This window comes from Bacillus rossius, chromosome 1, assembly GCF_032445375.1.
Source record: "Bacillus rossius redtenbacheri isolate Brsri chromosome 1, Brsri_v3, whole genome shotgun sequence".
Lineage (NCBI taxonomy): Eukaryota > Metazoa > Arthropoda > Insecta > Phasmatodea > Bacillidae > Bacillus > Bacillus rossius.
The window spans coordinates 166,499,778-166,524,539 of record NC_086330.1 but is presented as its reverse complement, the minus strand read 5'-3'; the positions used below and the strand labels follow the sequence as shown (position 1 = coordinate 166,524,539).

Below are 24,762 nucleotides of genomic sequence, written 5' to 3'. Positions count from 1 at the left end.
ATATCAATCAGAATTTAAAAATAAGTGCTAATTTTCGTAAGTTTGACAAGATATATTTAGTACGGTAGATTTCCTATAGTTCGGAATTCAAGGGCTCGGAAAGCATAATGGTCCTGCACCCCCTAGGTATGTACGGTCTTAAGACAACTAAGGAAACTTAACCTAATAAACTATAACTTATTAGCTAAAGTCTAAAAATCTTTTTACAGTAGGCACATGCGTTGCAGTAGGAAGCGCTTAGCACAGCCCAGAAATAGTTAGTTTGACAGAAAAATCCTGTTATCACCTGTGTTTGCGAAGAAATGTTCAATCTTTTGTTCCTGCTAAACCATTTTTTTTTCATCCGAACACCATAATTCAGAATTAGTTGCTTTACAGCTTAGTGTTTATCAATATAGGAATAAACAGTCCGTTGATCCGGCGTGTTAGGTAAAAAGGCAACTGCAAAGTTCCAAACGTGCCGGATTATCGAAAGTTTACTGATTTTTTTTCCAAAAAGGTATTTCATACACGCAAAAAAATTCTGTAGTAATGTGTTGCACAAATCTATAGTAAATGGTTTGTAGTATTATGAAATACATCTTGGTAAATGGTTTCCAAAGTAATGTTTTGTAAAAATATATTTAAATAAATTATCTGTATCTTTCAGTAATTGGTAGTGATATGCAACATCTGACATCGGTAACGATGAAATTCGTGTGTTTTTATGTTGTAAATATACAAGTAATACAAAAATCGGACACAAAATTTAACATAGAAAACATAAAATAATGCCGAGCGTTATAAATAAATACACGCAAAGTGAGTTTAAATTACATTTTTGACACGACACATATGTAGTTCCCGAACTTGTAGCTAGAATTCGCTGTTTCAGAAGCTACGACGACATTTGAATAATTTTATTGACAGACCTAATTACTAAAATAATAAAGAAACGGTTACTATAAGAGTGAAAAATACTTTGAAAAATACCAAACCATTGTTTAGGAACTTATTTTCGATGTTATTTTATTAAATTACTGCCCATATTGTTGAAATTTAAGAAAAGGATAATACTATATAGTTTTCCTTTGGCTTTGTGAACTTTGGTTCGTGCCATCTGCCACAAGTGGCAGCACCGTTCCGTATTCCAAGAGCTAAGATAAGCAGTACGTGTGCCACTGTGCGAGCACTGGACAGCAGTGTGCTCGCCGGCCGCCAGGCTGCAGCGCAGGCGAGTGCACGCACCGGGCGGGGAGGCCGGTACCTCCTGTCCCGGTCCTACCGCTCAGTCAATATTGACGCTGGCGGGCCCCGCGTGTTTATTGGACCCCCGGGGGCCCGGCTGGCTACCGCTCCGGTGTCTATCTCCCCATCTCCCTTCTTTATTTCACCCACAGATGTTTCTCTGGGACTCTGCTGGCAAAGGAAAAAAGATTTTAAACAAAATTAGGGTTTCTCACAGTGGGTTTATCCTCGGCTCCTGTCAGCTTCCCTCTTCACCAATCCAAAACGAATTATTGACTTTCATCCATAGCAAATTATTTTTAATCCAAGGCACTGCATACCAATGTTTCACTATATAAGCATTCATTTCATTTCGTAAATTTTTCCCGTCAGATTTTTGTTACATGTTACCATTTATTTATTATTTTTAATCATGCAGAACCCTCTTGCGCTGCTCATTTTACTACAAGAGCACGAAATATATATGTATTTTTTTAGTGCTGCTTTGTAAACTGCGATCAACCTTTGTGTCTTTGTTAACCTTTTACCTTTTTTTTAGTTAAGGTATTTTGCGATCAATCAGAGCAGCATGCATGTTCATCAACATGTAATAGTTAGGGGCATAAAATCGCTGGATATTCTACGTACGTACCAAATTTCAGGTTTCAGTGTCATACCGTCTCCGTGGTACGCAAAAATACGCACAGATAGACCAAATCTCTTATTTATTTTATAAATAAAATTTTTTTTCTGTGTACAGGTGGCCACTAACATTAAACTGTGGTTTATGGGTTTCCTCATTTGGGTAATTAATACAAAAATATTATTATTTTTTTTTAGTTTTTGATGTGTCAACATCTTAGCTCTCAGTAGGTACACGGTTTTTGGTAGAAGAAGTTTAGTGAAAATTGAAGGGAAGTCGATCAACGAAAACGTGTCACAAAGATGGCGGACCCATGTGTAGCAATATAAACCAGAGATTAGAGAAAGTTACAGAAGGAGCATAAACACAGTTTGTAGGTATCTCTGCTGAAGCCAGGGGCCGTAAGGGGGATGCAGGTCGCCGCCATATTGTGACATGAAGAAAATCGCATTTTGCTCTTAAGTGATGTATGTATGGTGGTGGAAAAGTGCATGAATATTAAACAAATAAAGACTGTTGACTCGAGAAAAATGATTGTGTACAAGAGTATGTAGTAAACTACATTTCTATATACCAAGTGAAAACTTTTAGCGCCAAATTGGAAGTTTTTTACTTAAATTAGGACAGTTGTGTTAACGTTGGATCGTGTTGGATGGTAATTCGAGCTCTTGGAGTGTGTATTTACTTGAAATGTCGTCTTGTTCAGCATATGGGTGCACGAACAGGAGTGCAAGGAAGGGGGCCGAACAGCTGGAAGTAGAAAAACAGAAGAAAATAATATTTCATAAGTAAGTTTAACCATTGTCCTCGAGTGTTCATGTTAGGTTAAAACATGTATCTTGTTTGGGCCTAGTAGAGTATAAATATATTTTAATATTGGATACAGAATATATACATACACATTTTTGGCAAAATAGAAGTAGGTCTACTTATAAAATTATGGTCATGTAGTTTTGTATTTCTATTTTTGTCGTTTTTCAAAACAATTTTGATAATAAACGAGATACAGAAGTATGTAGGCCTAGTTTATGTGTCATTATAAGTGTACTATAGATGACAGTCTTATGGTCATTACATTTACATGAGCCAACCAAGTTAATTTAACATCTTCTACAGACCTAACCAGCAATTTTTTTGTTTCTGTATTCAGTAGTAACATTTGTTTAAAAAGGCTACAATTTAGGTTTTATTGATATCTAATATAAAACCATTTGCAACAAACTATTCTTGATCTTCATGCAAAGAAGTATTAACAATGTTATTTAACCTATCAAGATCGAGTATTATGAATATTTATAAGATTGGTAATAGAATAAATAATATGACTTGATATCACATTCCTTGGAAGATCATTAATTGTGTTGTTTAACAGCAAGGGCACTAAACATCCTTGTAGTTTACCATACGTTAAATATTATGACTTTGATGAAGTAAAAAGCTGAGAAAAACAATTTCGACTGTACACGTGGTGACGACAATCATTTGTGATTCAAATTTAGTGCGAAAATCCAATTAATAATATATTCGGCAAGTCAGTTAATCAGTTAACCTGGATGAAATTTTTGTCGGAAAGACCAATTATGTTACAAAAAAGGGGAAGGACATTATATTTCGAATCTATATATGGCTATATGTTTGTCAAACGTAGCTGCGGTCAGGATTAGTCTATAATGTAGTCAAGGTCACATGAACTTTTAAGCTGGTTGATGAATGTATGGGTTCATTCTCCTTTATTATAGGATTTTAAGGTTACCAGATACAATAATAAAAAATGTTCTCCCGGAAAAATACGCTGACATACATACGATGTCTTGAATTTGTATTTATTTTGCTTTCCGTCAGATGAGAGTTATTATGATATCTTACGCACATACCAGCTGTTCGCGAATATAAACAAATGGCCGCCATATTTTTACGTGAACAAACTGGCCACAGTGCTCAGAGCTTATGCTCCATCTGTAACTTTCTCTAATCTCTGACATAAACTCGTATGTAATCACTTTCGTAAGCATTAGGGTACAATCCAAAGTTATTGGTGTGACATAGCAAATTTATAATATTTGGTAACCGACAATATAAACAGTAAAAGGTAATCTCAAGTTTGAAAACACTTAAGTAAATTGGCATTACAATTAATATAACTTTTATTCTCCTTATATTGTGTCAATGGGCACGGTAGCACGGCGGTAGAGCGCGCGCTTGTTGACATCGTAGGACAGAGGCCAAATCACATCATTGGAAATATTTCTTTTACTTTTTTAATATTTTATAATATAAAAATATTTATTATAATAATATCAAACACAGGTCAATAAAATTAAGATTTGTTTTTAGTAAATATATACAGGTTTTTTTTCAGTCTACTAAGAAAAAAAACATATAAACATACACGTAGTGGAATAACAGGTGTTTTTAAATGTTTCAGGTCAAAACTTTAACAATGTCATAGAAGTATAACTTCTTAAGTGTTAGGTAGTTTTAAATAGTAAAAGTTTTAGTTAATTTTAAAAATATGATCAGGATTCAAAAAAAATTAATAAAATATAATCTAAAGACGTGGTTTAGGATTTTTTTAAGTCTTTTTCGCTTTTATCGGAGCCGTTTCTAATAATTTAAAATTTACGTTCATTTTATGCTTACATCTGCGGGTGATGGTGGCAAGATACGTTAGCCCTAATGATTCAGGCAGCGAATTCTAGTGGCGGGCAAAGAAAGTAAGTGTGTGGTTTGTGTCTAGAAATTTTGGTATGTACTTCTAAAGCGAAAATGTTATTAATCGGTATGCTTATCACCCTCAGCATTATTCAAAAATGTTTTTTAACTTCGTGTCCAAGTGTCGTATTATAAGTTTATTTGCAACATGAACAACACGATCAGTGGCGTAGCCAGGACTTGTGTATGGGGGGTGTTAAGAAGCCCGTATTAAAGCGGCCGGTGGGGGGGTCCTCCCCCGGGAAAATTTTGATTTTAAGGTGTAAAATAGTGGTATTTTAGCTGTTTTCGGTATTTAAATTTAAATATTGTAATGGTAAATTTTTTATTAATTTTTAATATGAAATTTGTTTGAGTGATGAATAAGAAATTTAATTAAATATTTAGTGCTAAGGGGGGGGGGGGGGGGTTGAACCCCTAACCCCCCCCCCCCCTGGTTACGCCCCTGAACACGATTACATAAGAATTCGCTCGTTTTCGAGGTTAGATGTGTACACATCACGTACGAGTATTGAAAGTCTCGTTCACAATTGTTCTCTTTCTTTCAAGTATTATTCGTTTTTTTCTGAAATTTACAAAAAAATATATATTATATCCAAAATTCTAACATGACGGGCAGATCCGAGTGTTAATTGTGAGGGGAAGTTGACAAAGTGGGCTTCGATAAATTGTTCCTCGTTTCTTCAATTCAAGCGTTTAGGGGTGAGCTCGAACCCACGATTCTTTGTCGCATGAGTTGCTGCGCGTCAGAAAGCTCTACCACCTTGAAACTTGCCGGGTTATATATTTTAATAATAGTAGCCAACATGATCGACAAGATGACTGATATCAGGATAATAAATAATACTATACTCTAGCAGTCAAAAATCAAAATGATATGACGACAGAACTCTATAGCAGACGTAAAGAAAATGGTAGACAATATGTTAAAATACAAGAAGGTGACTCCCAGCTGACGTAAACAAGAGGACAGCTCTGATGTCATAAAGGTTGACGTAATATGTACCTTGGCATTAGTGGTGGGAGGTCCGTCTGCCGGTGGCTTCCGTCAAGGAAGGATCCATTGTAATTTATTTTGCGCCCACCGTGTGTGAACCGAGGACTCCATTACGTAAGTGCGTTTTGTTTTGGTTGAAGTTTTATTTAATGATCATTTTATAAATATATTGTTTTCTATTTTTTCAGTTAATAATTACGGGTTTTCGAGTCGGCAATCGTCACATAAAAATTTTAAAGTTGGTGGAATAATTTTTTATTACATTTTTATTTTATTAATTATTTAAACATTTTAAAATTATTACTCGATTTTCCGATAAAAATTGCGGGTGTTCAAGATGACGCCAAAATGGAAATAGCAACGGAGGCGTGACAATTCAAAAAACAAGATGCTAGAAAGCTCTTAAATTAAAATTGGCGGCCAACTAAATTGTTGTAAAGTTTTAGAATTCCAAATGGCAATATCAAAGATGAATATAAAATCACCGCCGGGTTCAAGGTCATCCACGATAAGAGGCCGTGACGTTACCATCCAAGATGGAGTTTGGCACCACAGCACCACACATATGGCGTAATTAATTTATAGAGTCACGATTATCTTACGTATTGTCTTCTCTACAGTCTATTCTCTAATGTCCTTTTCACATATATGCTTCATTACACAGTATTATCTGACACAGGTGTGCTAACTTGAAAAGGCGAACTTCGAAAATCAAGAAATTAAAAAAAATGCTCATATCATATGTTTTTAACTGCAAGTCCTGAAAGTCTGCTAAGTAAGTTAATATATGCAGCCATCATTAATCATTTACTTCGTAACCACTGGATGCCCATGGTTCAACCTGTTATTATCTAATTTATATTATATTTATGCAAAAAAATTAATAATAATAATAATAATAATATCATCTTAAGACAGGTCTACATTTTCGATTTGTTTACTTTTTCAAGCAATGCATTGAAGCCTTTGATTTTACACAAGTCTGTTATAAAAAATTTAATAATTTTTTTATGCAACTGGAGTCTAGAATCCTCAACGTTTAAGAAAGAGTAAATTAAACAAGTTAATTGTTTTTAAAAAAATTAGTTTGTATTTATATTTTTTAAAAATGCTTGGCAGTTTTTATTCAGAAAATTACGGAATTTAACAATTAATCACCCGGCCCAAAAAAAAGTATTTTAGCGGGTGCTAATAGATTCTTCAAAATAAAGAATAATACTTTTTTTCCCTTGAAAAGATTATTATTATTACAATGTGGAATGTTCTCCAATATAACGAAAATATCTGTGTAATATTCTCTGCCATGCCAAAATTTTAAAATTTAACATTAATATTGGTTGGGAATCCAAATAAATGCACAGCACGTTTAAAGATATCTAACACGTTGGTTACAAATTTTAACAAAAAGTAAAGTTAAGATCCAATCGAAATTTTAAGCTCAAATCCAAACACTGATGACTCCCCGCAGAATAGTTTCGGATCCCGCGGTGATCTGGGAAGCATCGCAGTGACAAGCGCTTCTGCATAAAAAAAAACTTTGCCCTTGCTCTTGTGAGAACACATTTCCTCCCCTTCAGCACATGGGGATTTTTATTTTTGTTTTGTTTAGCCCCCTGCGAACAGCGCCGGACTCTCCCCATCAATTTACTCTCCGTCCACATCGCGTTCTCTCTCGTGGCCTACAGATGAGGTCTTCTCATTTAAATACTAAATCGTTAATCGCTCCAGTCGCGAACACCCGCTTTTTATGTTATATATATTATTCTTTGTTGGTCCAGCTTGGTACTGTTTTAGTGAGCAACTGTTGGGCAGGAATAGAACGCTAGGGAAATAGGTGAAAGGGAAGAACCGAAATTGTGTTTTTTTTTTGGAGGGGGTTCCACGCAGAGGAAAAGAGGTGATGCAGGGAGCATGGGAGGTTCGCTGCGCTGCGCTAGCATTATTCACGAACTCGGAAAGCACAAAGGTCCGTTAGCAACGGCGCTCGAGCGCTTTGTTTGGAACTGTCCCGATGTTTGCGCTCTTGGGAGGTTTTCCGACGAACACATGCCACGTACTGCAGACGAGGGAGAAAAAAAAAAGTGAGCGAGTCTTTCAGTAGGTACTCGCCACTAACGGTAAGGATCTAGCCTCTGTAATTAAAAAAATGTATGTGTTCACACGTTGCTCATGTTGCAAATAAACTGATAGTACGAAAGCTGGACAAAAAATTAAAGTAAAATTCTTTAAAATAATGCCGATAATATATCCGCTTTTCAAGTACATACCAAATTTTCTAGACGAGACTCACTCACTCACTCACTTTCTCCGCCCGCCGCTAGTGTTCGCTTCCTGAATCGTAAACGTTGTTTGCAACCATCAGCCGCAGATGGTAGCACGAAACAAACAGAAATTTAAAATTATTAGAAACAGCTCCAATAAAAATTAAAAATTATTGAAAAAAACCTAAATACTCGGCTTTGGACCAAAATTTCGACAGTAAAATTTATTGAAATACTTTTCACTATGTAAATTTTCATTAATTAGTTAATACTTTAAAGTTACCGTACACTTTGTACGTTATAGTTCTATGGCATTCATAAAATTATAACCTGAAACGTTAAAACAAACAAATATGACACTAAGTATATGTTTGTATTTTTTTTTGCTTGAACGACGGAAATCGGTTATTACACAATTACTACAAACAAACCATAACATTATTGAGCTGATTCAACATTATTATAATATAATACTATCTAAAGTACCAGGCGTTGCACGAGCTGAACAGATCATAATATAAGGAACATCACTACCGAGTTTCAAGCCTGTAGGACATACACTTGAAAATAGGGACATTTTTTATTTAAACTCCCATTGATTGCATAATCTTGGTGCATCAAAGCTATTTAAGAACACTGGGTCGCCAATCTTCAGCTTCCTTTTTTGGGAAGGTAGGTAACTGCCAGGCAAGACGTGACGGACACACCAAGTGATATCGTGTTATAAAATTTAGGTATTACCATCTAATCAAGAAGTAAAAAACTAAACTGTTACTATCGCCTTTCACCAAGCGTTTGGGTTTTACCTAGGAGTAGGATAAAAGTTCTCAGACCTTACTATATGACCGTGTGACGGACATGGAAAAATTACACAAACTCACTGTTTGTATGTCTATGACTTATCTCCTATAATTTTCTATTGTATAACTGAATTTAACCCTGTTTCACTCCCTTAGGGATATCATTTTTAAATTATATCTAGTTAATGTTACTCTCCGTCCCATAAACAATCTATATACAAAAAATTATATCTATCCGTGGCTCCGTTTCAGCGTGAAAGGACAAACTGAAAAAAAAAAACTCTTTCGCAGTTATAATATTAGTATAAATTATACATATAATAGTTTTAAAGAAAAATTAAGTAAAATTTATCTAGTGACAAGATTTGAACCACATCTCTTAAGATTAACAAGCACGCACTCTACCGCTGTACTGCCGAGACCGTTTAAATATTTTAAGGGGAATATCTTAATACATATAAATCCAGTGTTCTAATATTTGTTTCGAGTGAACTCTTCACCAAGTAAACCGATTTAGATGAAAAATTGGCATTTATGTGTAATTTTTTCCAACTTGACAGATAGGATGGTTTTTATTTCTATTAATGATCTTAATATTTTATAATTAATAATGAACTGATTATCAACGTTGATTGGTGTTTAAGCCCGGGAAACAGTGGGTACTTCGTCTCCATTAAAATTGGCATTTATGTGTAATTTTTTTCCAACTTGAGAGATAGGATAGTTTTTATTTAGATTAATGGTTTAATAATTTATAATTAATATTAAACTGATTATCAATGTTGATTGGTGTTGAAGCCCGAGAAACAGTGAGTACTTCGTCTCCATGAAAACGTTGTGTGCTCGAGAGTCGGGAAACCATCGGTGCTATTCGTTTTTTCTTCGGTACATTACAAAGCATTGTATAAAGTTTTTGTCAAAATTAATTAATTTTCATTTTATTTCATTTAATATAACTGTTAATAAGAGATTTCGTCTCATTTTTCCCCCATTATAACAACCGTGCGAAGCCGGGTCGGGCAGCTAGTAGATTATATACTCTGTGTAATCCCAGTTCACTTACGTATTTTTAAACTTGAGCCTACTTTTTACTATGAGTATTGTAGTTTACCAATTATATTCCAGGGAAGTTTCCGATAAAGGTTTCATTTGTCACTCTAATACGTTTGGAATGAACCCTTATGTTTAAGAAAGTGACTAAATACGGGTTTATGTTGTTAATCATGGGTACGCCATCTTTGTGTCACACTTCCACTCACAGATATCGGTTACATTTTCACGAAATTACTCCTACCAATTGCCGTATACAGAGAGTTAATATATGTATACATTAAAATTAAACAGAGTACAGCCAGACTCGACTAAGGATAGTTTCGTGTCAAACGTCGTTTATAAGAAAAGTACTAATTGTTTTCACGCTGAAGGTTTTATTCCATATTAGCGTTGTAAGTATTGTGAATTCTTACATGGTTTTTTTTTCACTTTCTCGATATTAATTTAAGTCTTATATTCTCAACTGTGATAAAGAGTAATATTGATTTCTTACATTTTAATGCGTGGTTTTAGTAACACAGCCATACTATAGCTATATGTCTTAGAGTTTCATTGCTTTTTTTCAAAGAAATTATAAACATTCAAGAATATTTGTTTTATTATAGTTATTTTTTTAGTATATTGCTGCATATCTTACACTTTCATAGTTGGTTTTACAGCTTTGCAATAGCTTCCAGGTGGATATACTGGTTAAAATCGATACATTTTTATCCGTTTTTCTTGGTTGCTTTGCATGATAAAGTTTGGAATATTTACTTAATATATCTCCAAAACTGACAGACTGACAGATTTTAAATTCTGAAGAAATATTCCTTGAGTACCCTATGGGTACACTAAGGTATAATTTTTTGGTAAAGTTGGTATCATGCGAAATACCACTCATTGAAACACACGTCACGAATGTTCCGGAACTATAAGACCCACAGACTTAAAATTTGGCACTTATATCCCTTTTGCTAAGTGAACCCCCGGTAAGAAATAAATTCTCGAAAGTCAGCTCCCAATGGCGGTTGCGGAGGCGAAAAAACAAATTTTCCCAATTGTTCAAATCTATTACATTGTTGGTGCTTTCTTTGTCTCCGTGGCAATGACTATTGCACTCTTGATGCTTTCTGCGTCTCCCGTGGACGTTTGAATTCTTTAGTCACTTTCAGATTTTAATAAGCTACCAAGGAGGTTGCGGGAGCGTTAAAATTCAAAATTTTCCGTCTTTCGAGTATGCGTTGTACAGACTTGACCAGATGTGTACGTCCCACGCAGCACCCGGTACTTCAGCTAGTTTCAAAATAGATGGGATTAGAGCTTCAGCTGTCGACGAGGCAAGACGATTCCTGTGCAAGTGGTGAGCTCCAACTCCTCGAGGTTCCGCACAGGGACCAGGAAAAGCTACCGGCTCCCGCGAGCTCGAGCCCGTTTCGGCAAATATTTGCGACACTTCTAGCTGAACTTCCGCGCCGGTCGTTGTATCGTCTGCACAAGGCAAGGCCAGAGGTGACGCCGTCGATGTCTTACCGTACGTCTTCTCGTTGGTCGTCAACGGTGATATCGCTGCCTTAATCGACATTTTAGCTGCCTGGAGATGTTGCAATCTTCTAATCAAGTTCCTGAGCATCGCCCGCGTACTAGTTTCATTGATAGCCTCACACGCATGTAACCCGAAACGACATAGTCAAGTGTTTTAAACGATTTCCATCTTTGCTCTCCGATTGTGAGTCCGAGACGGAAAAAAATGGTAAAATAGCATGTAGCAACGTGTACGTTTTATGGTGTATCTTGGAAAACGTCAGTACTCTCGTACAAGGGTATTGTGAATGCAGTGTTGGATAATAATTTATCTTCATTTATAAAATATTTAATATTAAGTTCGCTGTTACATCTCGTTTGGGAGTTGTAATCATTTTCGTTCAGTCTATTAAATAATTTAAAATTTTATGTTCATACAAGTTTAATTAACTTTATTCAGTTCTATATAACATAATTTTATAATAATAAAATAAATATTGTTCATCTCGCAATTAGTTTATAAGTACACAAACAGCCACAATTGAGTTACTATTACCCAATTTTAAATCCACATTTTATTTAATTTCAAGGTAATGAAATACTTATTCCACGCACAATTCTAGAATACTATTACCCACACATCAGTACAATAATCATTCTCCCTTCAAAAAAACTGGGAGCTGCAATAGTTGGTATTCGTGACACATTTGGTATCCCAAATAAATTAAAACATACGTTCTTAACAGCATCATATTATTTTCTTTTAATATTATTAATTTTTACGCTTGTTTCGCCAAAACTGTGGAGTCATGCGCAATTCATTAAGACGAAGCAGATGTGTCGAGAAACTGAGGCATGTAAATGTCTCTGGGAATCTCCAGAAACGTAGCCTTATATATGCAAGCAGGTACACTGGATCCCTGTTATGTGTATTCCCATATCAGTGGTTGTTATGAGCGGAGCACACAGCACACCATCCGTAGAGTAGATAATGATTTTATTTGCCGATATATATAATTACACATTCGAGGTTCCAGTGTGTGTGTACCGTATTTATATGGTCCCACTATTAAAATATTTGTTCATAAAATAAAAAATAAAAAAAATAACTTCAATGTTGTGGATGAAGCAAGCTCTAATATTTAAAACTTGCGGTCTCGTACCATGATTACAAAGAGAAACAAAAAAATTAGCGTTCGTACTAAGTAAAAAATAAAAAATATTCATAAATTACTTTCTTTGAAAATATGACATGTTGCAATTAATCTTATCTCCTAAACGTTTTTAATTTATGTACAAAAAATTGCTAGCTTCTCACAGAAAAATAAAATAATATACATAAAATATTTTATATATCTATAAGTTTACATAAGTAAACATAAGATTATCTTTATTCAATACTATGAAGAATATATACGCAAACAGATTATTTCATTTAAAATTACATTTTAATGTTTATTGATACAAATTGTGTCATCTATGTCCGTCTATATAATTTGTAAGTTTTTAAATATATTAACAAATACAGATTTAATTATTATATTAAGATATAATATTTAACTATAGATTCATTAATAAACTTAAGTTTGAAATAAATTCAAAAATATTAGTGAAATCTATTATATAAATGGAAAAAAACTCGTATGTAAAATTGACATTTGTCAAATTAATCATAGATTCTTACTATTTTGTTACAGTCAAGTTAATGTCTTCTTTTATATTTTATTATTACATTTTTGCCTCTTAGCGCAGTAAAAAACCAAAATCTTCTCAAATGGACTGACATATCATTGTAATTTATGAGTTATGGTGGGTATAAATACTTGGCTTGAATTTACATAATAAATTAAAGTTAAAATTTAAAAAAATGGAACATAAAACTATTAATATTTTGTTTATTTTCCATTGTTTACAAATTATAAAGTGAGAAATTAAAGTTTAAAAAAATGTTATGCGATATTACTAAGAGAAGAAATTTTTTTTTGAGCGAGAATCTGGAATGAAGAACAATTTGAAATCATTGAAAGGTGCAACTGTCACTACGGACTGCGTCGCAGGCGTGGGTTCAACTCGGGTGTGCGCCGGATATAAGGCTCTCAGCTCTGCAGTCGCCAGCGCGAAACTGGGCCAATCCCAGCGACCGTGCGACCCCTCCCCCTTCACCTTAGTGTCGCCCCTTCATTTTTCCCTCTCTCTTCCCCTCTGGATAAGGGTGCAATTTCTCCCCCCGTCCACGGGTTCTTTATCTTTACGAGTTTTAATATCTACGTGACCGGACCGTTAGGGGCCTTAAGGGTGGGCGAGGGGTGGCGGCCGGAGGCGTTAGCGCCGGTGAAATGAATCCAGCTGCTGCGCATGCGCTCGTAGCCGACGCTCATGGGCCGAGACGCGGTGCTTACCTAGGGGGGGGGGGGGGGGGGGCGCAATCAGCACCTCTGTCCCGACTAGTCAACCTGACGCAGCGTCATAGTTTCTGGCACCATCGAAGTGTCTCTCTATTACTGTCGACTATAGTCTGGCTCACGCTTAGATTCCAGTATAGTGTTAATGGCGATATGGTTTTTTTTTTACTACCGGGCTATTCATTAATTTTTTTTATTTTGTATACTATCTTTATATAAAACAATTTTTAATATTTTTATCTTACTTTTTTATTTATAAAAACCAAAAAAAATTAATGCTTAACATCAATTATTATTACGCAGGAGAAACTATTTGTAGCTATTAATGGCAAATCATTCTTTAAAATTATGTGCTATAATTAAAAGATAATTTATTTGTAATATTTATACTTAAACAAAGAAAAATAAACAAAATATGAATAGTTTTATGTTCCATTTTTTTCTTATTTTAACTTTAATTTATTATGTTAATTTAAGCCAAGTATTTATACCCACCATGACTCATAAATTACAATGATATGTCAGTCCATTTGATAAGCTTTTTGTTTTTTACTACGCGCAGAGGCAAAAAATGTAAAAATAAAATATAAAAGAAGACATTAACTTGACTGTAACAAAATAGTAAGAATCTATGATTTATTTGACAAATGTCAAGTTTACATACGAGTTTTTTTCCATTTATATAATAGATTTCACTAATATTTTTGAATTTATTTCAAACTTAAGTTTATTAATGAATCTATAGTTAAATATAATATTTTAATATAGTAATTAAATCTGTATTTGTTAATATATCTAAAAACTGACATATATATATATATACATACACACAAATATACAAATATAAAGAGTTGTTGACAAAACAGCTTAAACCAAGATTGATTCTTTCAATTAAGACTCTTTAGAAAAATTAATATAATATGAATACACGGTATTCTGGATAAAATAAAACAGGAAAATGTATTTCCTAAATTCTTATTCCTAATTTTAATTTTCCAAAAAAAAATATTTCTCAAATATTTATTTTAATCTGTGTCTAGAATATTTCCGATCTATGGTTTTAATCTGGCAACAGAGCACACACCGAACCAAGGAGAGCGCAAATGGCAGGAATCGTGCATCGGGAAGAGAGTAAATGCCCATTTAAAAGTCAATGCAAACTAAAGATGAGATGGGCAACAGATAATGAACACGTGCTTTGCCAGGCAGTCTACAGGTTGAACACTTTAGCACTTCTCATCATATAGATGACTGAAAATGAAAATAAACTTTGAATAAGTGGTTAGAATTTCGAAAACCGAACAAAAAAAAAAACTAACAAAAGACGCCTTCTATGTTTCAACAGTTCAAGGTCTCCAAATTCACATTTAATTAATCAAAAATGTGTCAATATGAGGGCAAAGATTATTACAAATGGAATGGCTTGTGAGCCGAATGAACGATTAAACCATTAACAATGTAATAGCCATTTCCAAGAGACAATAGAAGCATAAACATTGCAAAGCGTTGCCATGGAGATTATCGGGACAATGTGATCGAAAATCTTAAAAAAGAATTTAAATTTAAACAAAAAAAATTATTTATTTAAAAGGCAAAATAATATCTCACTCTCTAACTCTCTCTACCCTTTTTTCTTCCGTAGAAGAATCCACTTACGAAAGTTCACGTCTCTGGGCCTTGCCGTCTCATTGTTACGGGAACTACACACAGACTAACTCTCTTTTACTAATATAGATGCAGAATGGTAAACACAACACTATTCAGACTATTCAGTACGAGTGAAGAGCTGTAAATTTCGCGTTATTTTCCGGTTGCAGGCTTGAATTCATAAACTCGTTCGTAATATATTCCATGTTATGTGATTTTTTTGTGCAACTGCATTTAAATCACTTTCCGAGTCGCTCATGATTCAGTCAGATGATTTATCCCTTGGTGTTTTTCAATTCGCTTCTAGATCTTCACGTTGTTTCAAATAACCCTTTAGCCAATCACGAGGAGTATTTAACTGTTCAAAAATTAGCACTACATATGATTTAAAGTGTTCTATTCCACCTACGACGTTGCTGGCTTCTTTGTATTTCGTAGAAAAACATCAATAACTCATGGGTTTGTCTGTTTGTCGCTGTGTTGTCCAAAGTTACTGCTCTTGTTGCCCATGTGTATTAGTAGTCAGTCCACTGTGTTAGTGGGCTGACTAATTGCTTCCAAGGAATTATATATGCTGTCTATACATTTCACTTTTTACATCGGCTGATTTTGATTTGTTCTTTGTGTGTTTATGCATTTTTTTGTCATTTATTAAAATTTCTTTATGAGATAAAGTGTAAACTGTCAAAAGACATTTAATCTTCCCGATTCAAAAAAAAATTAAAGAACATATTTGTATTTTAGACTGTCATTAGATAGCTACGAACTTTGCAGGAATATCGATTGAATGTTGATTTCTTTTCAGATATAATTTTTTTTAAATAGGGTTTATTTATTTATTTTTTATTTTTTGCATTACGTCTAGTCAACAGTGAGTTAATTAGAGACAGTAAAACATTACTATAAATAAGGTGTTGGTTAAGGACTTGGCCATGTTTTGATGTAAGGAACCAACCCAGCATTTGCCAGGAGTGTTTTTGTGAAACGAAAATCAGGATGGCCAGGCCCGAACGTCAAACTCAGGTCCTCTGAGTAGACGTTCAGTGTCCAGCCATCGCGTCACACTACTTATTAGGAATTAGCAACGCATACTACAAGTTTATCAACATATGGTATAATTTGGAAGAAACCTAATGAATGAACGCGGAGACTGCATGTAATTATATATTTTTTAATAACGTCAATAACATGTATTATTTATTATATGTGTACATTTACATATGAGCGTTATACGCAAAGGCTTATTATTGAAGTAAAACGTTTTGCCAAATTAGCAGAAAAAAACTGAATAAATATTAATCGTAGTATGCATAGCTTAATTAATTCGTTTAGAGCACGTTTAATAATGACTTTTAAGTATGTCTTTTTATATTGAGGCAACAATATATATATATGTATGTATATATATGTTTGTGTATATGTATGTATATATATATATATATATATATATATATATATATATATATAGTAAATCCAAACAGGTGGCAAAAGAAAGAGAAAAAATAAGTTTTATAAGTGGCAGACAATTCTGAAGTAAAGAAAATAGAAAATTAATTCTCAATAAATTTATTAATCTACCACCACGGGAAAGAAAATCGAAAATTATTATGAGCTACAAAAATAATTTTCCCATGCTTAATGCAACTTAAAAACATTATCTCTGTTCCGTTATGTTCAAAATCGTTCTCTAGTCTATACATTTTTAAAACTAAGCATAATCACGTGGATAACGTTTTGTTGAATCTAATTAATAAAATTAAAATCATAAGTAGCTGAATATAAAAATATATTATAATAATTTCAATAAATACCCCACATTGTGGGTGCATTCAAACATTTACGCTAGGTCTTAATCACCAGGTCAAATTATTTTTTATTTTCCGGTCATTGCTTCTATTTACGGGCCATTATTGTAAATTTAGCCATACTTCCATTTCATTATATGTTCTGTTAGAAATATTTTAAATATATTTTAACTACGTGTGAAATGTCGCACAAGTAATCTTAAATACTATAACTTGCGCGACCTTATAAACGATTTGTATAACATTAAGTAAATATAAATGCTTGAAATATTATGGACAGAACAAATGCAAGGGAGTAGTGCGATACAATTGACAGAAATAGCCCACCAAGGCGCACATATGGCGTGAGCTTCAGAAGAAACCATGCGATTTGAAATCCGCTCTAAAATATCCGAGTGGTGTCTGTTTACGAGAAGCCTTTGAGAATAAGTTGGCGGCTAATGAGTGGTAATGGTTACGTTTTTATTTTTAAAACTGTATTTCAAGAAAGTGAATATGGCTAAATCCCGTGTTTTCTGAATAATTTTAGACATAAAACGCCCAGTACAGTTTCATGACAGCAATTAACGGACATGCATTACAAATTTATCTTCATTTCTTTCACCATATATTGTAATGGTTTACCGCTCAATTTTCATAGTTGTCAAATGCACAGCTAGAAGACTATGTGCCAGTTCACAGCCTTGCGCTTAGAAGCACCAGCGAGTGTCGCACCTATCATCCTGCCTCGCCAACATAAATACACTCCGAACTAGGCGGACCCCTTAAATAATAGAAATGACGAGGCAAAAAAAAGTGCTTGTACTCATGTACGCGCATTGGAAGTTACACTTACTTGTAGTAATAAAAACTAACTTTTATTTTACATGCAAATTAATAATATAAATAATAACATGACTGGAGTGATTTTATAAATACGGTTGCTAAATTATGAATAAACCCAAATGAATTTTTTTTAAAATATACTCGGTAATCAACATTAATGTTAACAAACCTGTAAAATAAATTATTTAATTTAGTAAAATAATCGTGATAAATTTGAGATAATAATATAAATCTACAAATATGCTGAAAATTTATCCTAATTGATTAAAAATAATAAATAATTTTTAAATAAAAATGAAATAATTTTTAAAGCAAATAAATTAGGCTATACATATTGGAACATAATCCCACGTATATAAATATAATTGAATATACAAATTAAAACGTTTAAAAACACAAGTTCTATCACTGATATTCACAAAAAATTAATGTTTGGAATTATATGGACCAACGATTTATATCAATCACAAAAATTTATGATTTAAAAGCACATATGTCTCTTATTTATTATGTATGTAGCTCTTTTTCATTGTGTTAATTGTTTTGCAAACTGCCCGTGCATTGTTAAAAATTCATTATCTTATAATTTTTAATAACTCGCTTAAACAAGTATAACACGGCGTGCGAGACCGAGACTTGACGTGCGACAGCACGCCGGCCACTGCCGCTGCCAGGCGGTCAAGGAGTATGCATAGTGGAGGAAGGGGCACGCTCACCATGCCGAAGCCGCCCTCGCCGAGCTTCTCGACGAGCCGCAGTCGGTGGCGCGGAAACTCGAGCAGCGCGGCGCTGCCGTCGCGGGGCGGGCCGTCCGGTATCTTGATGGTCGTGAACTTCCCTGGCGTGAAGTGCTGCTCCCTTCGCTCCGTCTGACAACAGTTATTATCAGCATGTATTACTCTTAGCCACTGGGGAGGCAGTTCCTCTGAAAGCTGTGAACGGGTGGATTAATAAAGGCATGGATGTATGAATACAAGTGCGAATGAACGTCTTTTCATTATCAGTAATCGTATAGGAGGTATTGATTTTATTTGCCGATATAGCATTCCACATTCGAGGCTCCAGTTTGTATACCGTATTTATATAGTCCCAGTTTTGAAATATTTATTCATTAAGATTTGGTATCAGCAAAGATAACTTTAATGTGATGGATGAAGCACCTAATTTTTAACACTTACGGTCTCAGACCTTGTTAACAAACAAAGAGCCACTACAAAATACTTAGAAAATATATGTGCACATACAAATTCTTTTATTTTAAAGTTTGCACAAAGTAGCAAATAATTTTTTTTTTGAACTGCTTTCAAGAAGATCCTACTAATATTATAAATGCGAAAGTTTGTAAGTATGGATGTTTGTTACTCTTTCACGTAAAATCTACAGAATGGATTTGAATGAAATTTGGCCTACAGCTAGCTTATAACCTGGATTAACACATAGACCCCATATTAATATACAAATTCCATCCCTAAGGGAGTGAAAAAGTGATAATTTTTTTTATAACAGAAAAATACATAGGTCATAGACATACAAATAGTGAGTGAGTGTCATTTCTCTATATCTGACACACGATCATACACATAGTAAGGTCTGGCAAATTAATATTTTTCTCCTTGGTGAGACCAGTCCGCTTAGTGGAGCTCGCAGCGTCTAGCAAAATAAATGCGATAATACCAGTTTTGTTCTTAACTTCGTCAATAGATAGAGTTGCCTTGAATTTTAAACGCACCATCGTTTGATGCGTTTGTCATGTCTTTAATTTTTGTTTGTTTGTGCCGTATGCGTTCCTATACCATTCATCCGATTGCGATGAAATTTTGATGATTTGTTATGCGCATGCCAATGAAGGTTACTGAGACGGTTTAACTATTTTTCAATATTTGGAGCACGAATCGTGTCAAAAAAAATGTGTTTATTTCATTTTATATAGCGGCACTTCGTCTGTTTTTGTTGGATAAGTGCGCAAACATGACACAATTTATTTAAATATAAAAGAGAGACAGATATATAGTGATATATATAGTGAGATAGAGACGGAGTGATAAGTTGAGATAGAGCGAAGTATAGAGAATGTAATGGGTTAGATAAAGAAATAGAATACCTATAGTTGTATATAGCTATATAGAGACTTATATAATATAGAAGATATAGAGATAGTGGGAAGTATATATGTAGATATAAAGAGATATATAGAGATAGAGAGATGCACAGTTGTATATAGATGTAGATAGAGATGAATATATTTAGAGATGGATAGATGATTTGTACATGTGGAACTACTTCAAACATATTACAAAACAAAACTGAATGAGGCAATGCAATGCAGGCCGAACATTAGCTATACAATGGAATCTTTTCATTTTAGTAATCTCTTATTTTTCAGCTTTTGTCTACATTGCTTTATAAAGTCTAAATAACATACAGACCAGGTAAATAACTATAAACTGGCAGATCAACGTCTGTCGGGATGTGAAAGTGATCTAAATTAATTTTCACACTTGACATTCAAATTAAGAAGACAATTACTAACTACATCCTGTGTTCAGCCCGGGCAACGCCGGGTATTGCAGCTAGTATAACATATTCAAATGATCTTGTCTCTTCTACGAAAAATAATGCTAAATTCGTATGGCATTTATATAAACTAATATACATATATAAAATAATTAGGGGCAGGCATTTTTCGCGAATAAATCTGAACGCCTATTAGACTGCAACAAGGTAAAGCCGCATCAGAGGTTTCTTCTTGTGATTGGCGGCCGTCTGCGAGAAAAGTCGTTGCCTTGTTTGACCGAGCCACTCAGAAGGCGTTTGCTTCCGCACTGAATTACTGTGATTGGTGTTCTACCAGTAGACATGTACCTGGAAGAAATTCACCCAATCACGAAACACAGGCGATGCTACTGTGTTTTAACTTGTAACTAATCTAGGAATCTTTTCGCTAAATATGCATGGCCCTAATAAGAAAGTATTTATGAATAATGTATGAACAAATTTTTAATAGAAGTATCCATATGTGCATGAATGATAAAATGGGCTCGTCGTCATCGAAGACACTTAAGACGAAAATGGGTGATGAGTGAAGATCTGCGAAATTCTAGTTATTTTATTATTTTCTGGTATCAGGATGAACTTGACACTTGTACACAAGCAAGTCGGTGTCTGTTGTCCATTGGCTGCTTCTACATTTCCCCTTCCGGTCGGATTGCATGTGATCGGGTCATTTCAATTTCGTGGTTTTATTGGTTTGCTGCCGTTCAGAGAGTTTCAAAAAAAATCATAACTTAGTTTAGGTGCATTATGTTTTTAATTTCAGCTTCTTTAAAAATAATATTACGAGTTCTGAATCAGGGTATTTTCATAAACATAAATTCTTAAACATGGTTTGAGAGGGAGGAGAGAGAAAGCCGGCTAAAAACAAAAACAATTTTTCGAGGCAGCAGCTCCCAAATCAGTGATAAAATGAATAAATGAAACTACAGTAAAATGGGTCGTCAAATGACAATGGTTGAGTAGGTAATGAGATTCGGGCAGAGCACTGACGAAATTCGGAAACGGGAGGGCCAAGGGAATCTCCCACGGACTCACGGCAACGTCCGCCACGTTTTACCACTCGAGAATAATCCTGGTTCAACCCCGTCGGCGATCTAAACTTGATAGTGCAAACTCTAAAACACGGTGTTGCCATGACACGCCCGCGAGAGCGCGCGGAGCCCGAAACGCAGAAAGCTGTTTTCTGAACTTTTACAAGTAAGGGTCCTTTGGAAACCAGTTGCCAAGAAAGTGTTTGCAAAACTACATGAAATATATTGTTATTTTCTACAACACATGACTGTGGGTATTTTTGCGTAAATAATCTTTTAAATTCAAGATAACACAGTAAATATTACTAAAGTTAACCAATAATAAACTTTTTAAAAAAATGTTGAATTGGAGCTTAATTATTGAAATTATGAAAAATAATAATTGACATTTATTTTAATATGCTTATTAATTTGCGCAATAAATACTGGAAAGAAATTCAGGGAACGGTTTACAAAATGTCTAACTATTGGAGGTGCTGGGACAACACAAAGCATAAATAGCCGGGTAAGAAACCGAACCTAGTATTACCGCAAACACTATTTTATACCAATAAATTTGTTTTCGTGTAAAAGTACAAACTTACAAATATCTGTACCAGAATATGTCTTACATGGGGGACTGTGAGCCAATGAGAAACCATCCATCAAAGATTTGAAATACGTCAGGACAGTTCCACTGAGATGTCACACATGTCAGGGTCAAATGAACAGTCGGCAATCAACCGAGTGTGCACATTATAGATATGCAGTGTATCTTTGAGGTCATGCAACATGCGAATTTATCCAGTCCCTTATATTGTTGTTTTTATTTAAATAACCTCAACACTATCTACCGAGAGTGATTATGAAAAAGGGATTCTTTAAATAGTGAAAATTAGACTAGATATTTTGATAAAGAAATGTGAGCGAGTCATTCAGTACCTACTCGCTAGTAATGTGTAAATGTTTTATATCAGTAAAGAAAAACTATTAATTTGTCCTCGTGTTGGAAATAAACTAACAAAACTCGGACATAAAATGTAACGTAAAATTCTTTAAAACAATGCCGAGCGTGATAAATATACTAAAATTGTGTTTTAAACTACATTTATTGACACGAACTTCACGTAGTTTCGGCACACGTCACTAGAATTCGCTGCCTGAGTAGTTACGTCGACTATCGAAACTTTCGATTTGCAGAGGGGAAATTTTAAACTACATATTAAAACTGTTCCAATAAAGCGTACAATATTGAAAAAGTACTAAACCCCGGCTTTGGACCTGATTTCGACAAAAGGTTTCATTAAAATACTGTCCATTTTGTTAAAATTGATTAAATACTTAATACTTTTAAAGTTTCATTTTATATTTTTTGTGAAATCTGGTTGGCGCCATCCACCACAGATGGCAGCACATTGACTACACACTTCCGTTCAATTCACAAAATTAGACCTAGTAAATGCCGTTTACCGAGAGCTCAGATATTACACATCAAAAACTGTGTTAATTCTTTTGTTGGTTACTTAGAGTGACGAGTTAACTTTATCACGTCGTCCATTGATGCACTGACCAGCAGAATATACATAATCTTTACAGTGTCCTACGCTTCACCCGTGTCACCTTGCTCAAGCGCCATAGACAAATAATGATGACCGAGACGCTGTCGACATGATAATGACGGTCTGGGGAATATTTCGGCGACGTGGCGAGCTGTATTCCAGTCGCACACTCCCAGGACACGACGGTTACCGGTGCTTGCAGCCGCTGCAGCCAGGTGAAACGAAAGCGCCACCGGCGCAGTTGCTCCGTCGAGTGAATACGTAGGTACAGCGAGCTAAGTCTTCTTCCCAACATGCCAAGATGTTAGAGAAATCATAATGCCTTCTCTCCACAAATAATATTTTTAATTTTGTAAATATTAAAATTCATGCTTCAATACGCGAATCGAAATTTCTTTTCACAAGTCTGATTGATTTCGGAAGATAACATAAATTATCTGCGAGAAAAATATTTTTAATGAGTAGGTGCCTAAAATTAAAAATAAGTCCTGCTGTTGCACATGGTCGTAAAGGTATAGCTATTAAATTAATAAATATTTTGTCCCGACAAAAAATGTATATTTCAGTCTTTTAAAAGAGACCCCGTGGAACATTTGTGAAAAGAACGAGTGACTGAGTGAATTCAGGACAGTGAGACAACAACCTGCCCAGTGGAATTGCGGGAAATGTCCAAAAGAAGACATTCCTAGCTCCTTATTGTCACACTGTAATGTATTTACTGAATCACTCATTGTTTTGACACACGTTCTACGGGGCTTCTTTTAAAAAAGACTTACCCTAATTTTTAAAAGTACGCCTGGTTTCCTGTACACTGCGGCAAGGTTTTATAAAATCGTGTGCGTCTGTAGGTGTTGCTGTGAAAGTAGCCGCTTTAACGAAGCAACAGTGCAACCCTTATAGGGACGATTGCTCCTTTTGAGAATACAATTGAAAATAATTTAATATGTAACGGAGGCTTGTGTTTTGAAACTGGCCAAGTCACGAGGAGCCCTTGCCAAGTGCATGCACGGTATGGTCTGCACGGCATGCACTGTCGGTGTTCCACCGGGCGAGAGCGCGCGCAGCCATAAAACAATGTCCCACAGGCTGGGATTGGGGAGTGTTTGCTAAGCAAGGGGTGTGGGGCAAAGGGGTTGCGAGGATACGTGAAAATCTCCGAGTAAGAGGTTCGCCCCCTGAACCCCTGCAACCCTCCCTCACCCTTCGCCCTTTCGCGGATAACATCCATCTTCTCGGCTCATCTCACCGCCCCGTGCCTTAGATTCCATCTCCAGGGATAAACCAGAGGGTAGTGGGTGGGTTAGAGGTACACATTGCTCTAGCGGTTAGGGGGGAGGGAGGAACCGGGTTGTAGGAACAAAGACGTGGTTGTGAACCTTGTGTTGACGGTACGTGCTGCCGAGTTTAAGGTGGGATGGGTTGCCGCTTCCAACAACTGAATTCTTTTTTAACACGAGAAAATGGGTCCGACGGCTTGTGCCGTTCAATATGTGCTAGTTAAACTCAGGCCTCGCTTCGATAATCTGAGATCAAGGATATTCCTGCTCGTGCTAATCCGCACATATTCGCACGGTTTGCAGATGCGAAAGCAAGGATTACGACTACAAAATGTTCGCAGTAAAAATAGTCCACGCTACTTTTTCTAAGCAAAAAAAAGGATGTTTTATACTGTTATTTTTTTATCAAAAACAATGGAAATTATTTAAATTAAAATTAAGAAAAATATAAGCGGTTTTAAAAAATCCTCCAGGTTGTTTACTGCCTGACTTTTTGTTCAGGGTGTTAC

At 35.0% G+C, this 24,762-nt stretch overlaps 1 protein-coding gene across 1 annotated transcript in view; it reads right to left on the bottom strand.

Moving 5' to 3' along the window:
- Positions 1 to 24,762, bottom strand: part of LOC134527097 (discoidin domain-containing receptor 2-like) — a 745,508-nt gene that overhangs the window by 99,048 nt on the left and 621,698 nt on the right. Inside the window, exon 12 of the mRNA XM_063359451.1 lies at positions 18,571 to 18,723. Coding sequence (XP_063215521.1) covers positions 18,571 to 18,723 — 153 coding nt within the window. The remainder of the gene's footprint in view (positions 1 to 18,570; positions 18,724 to 24,762) is intronic.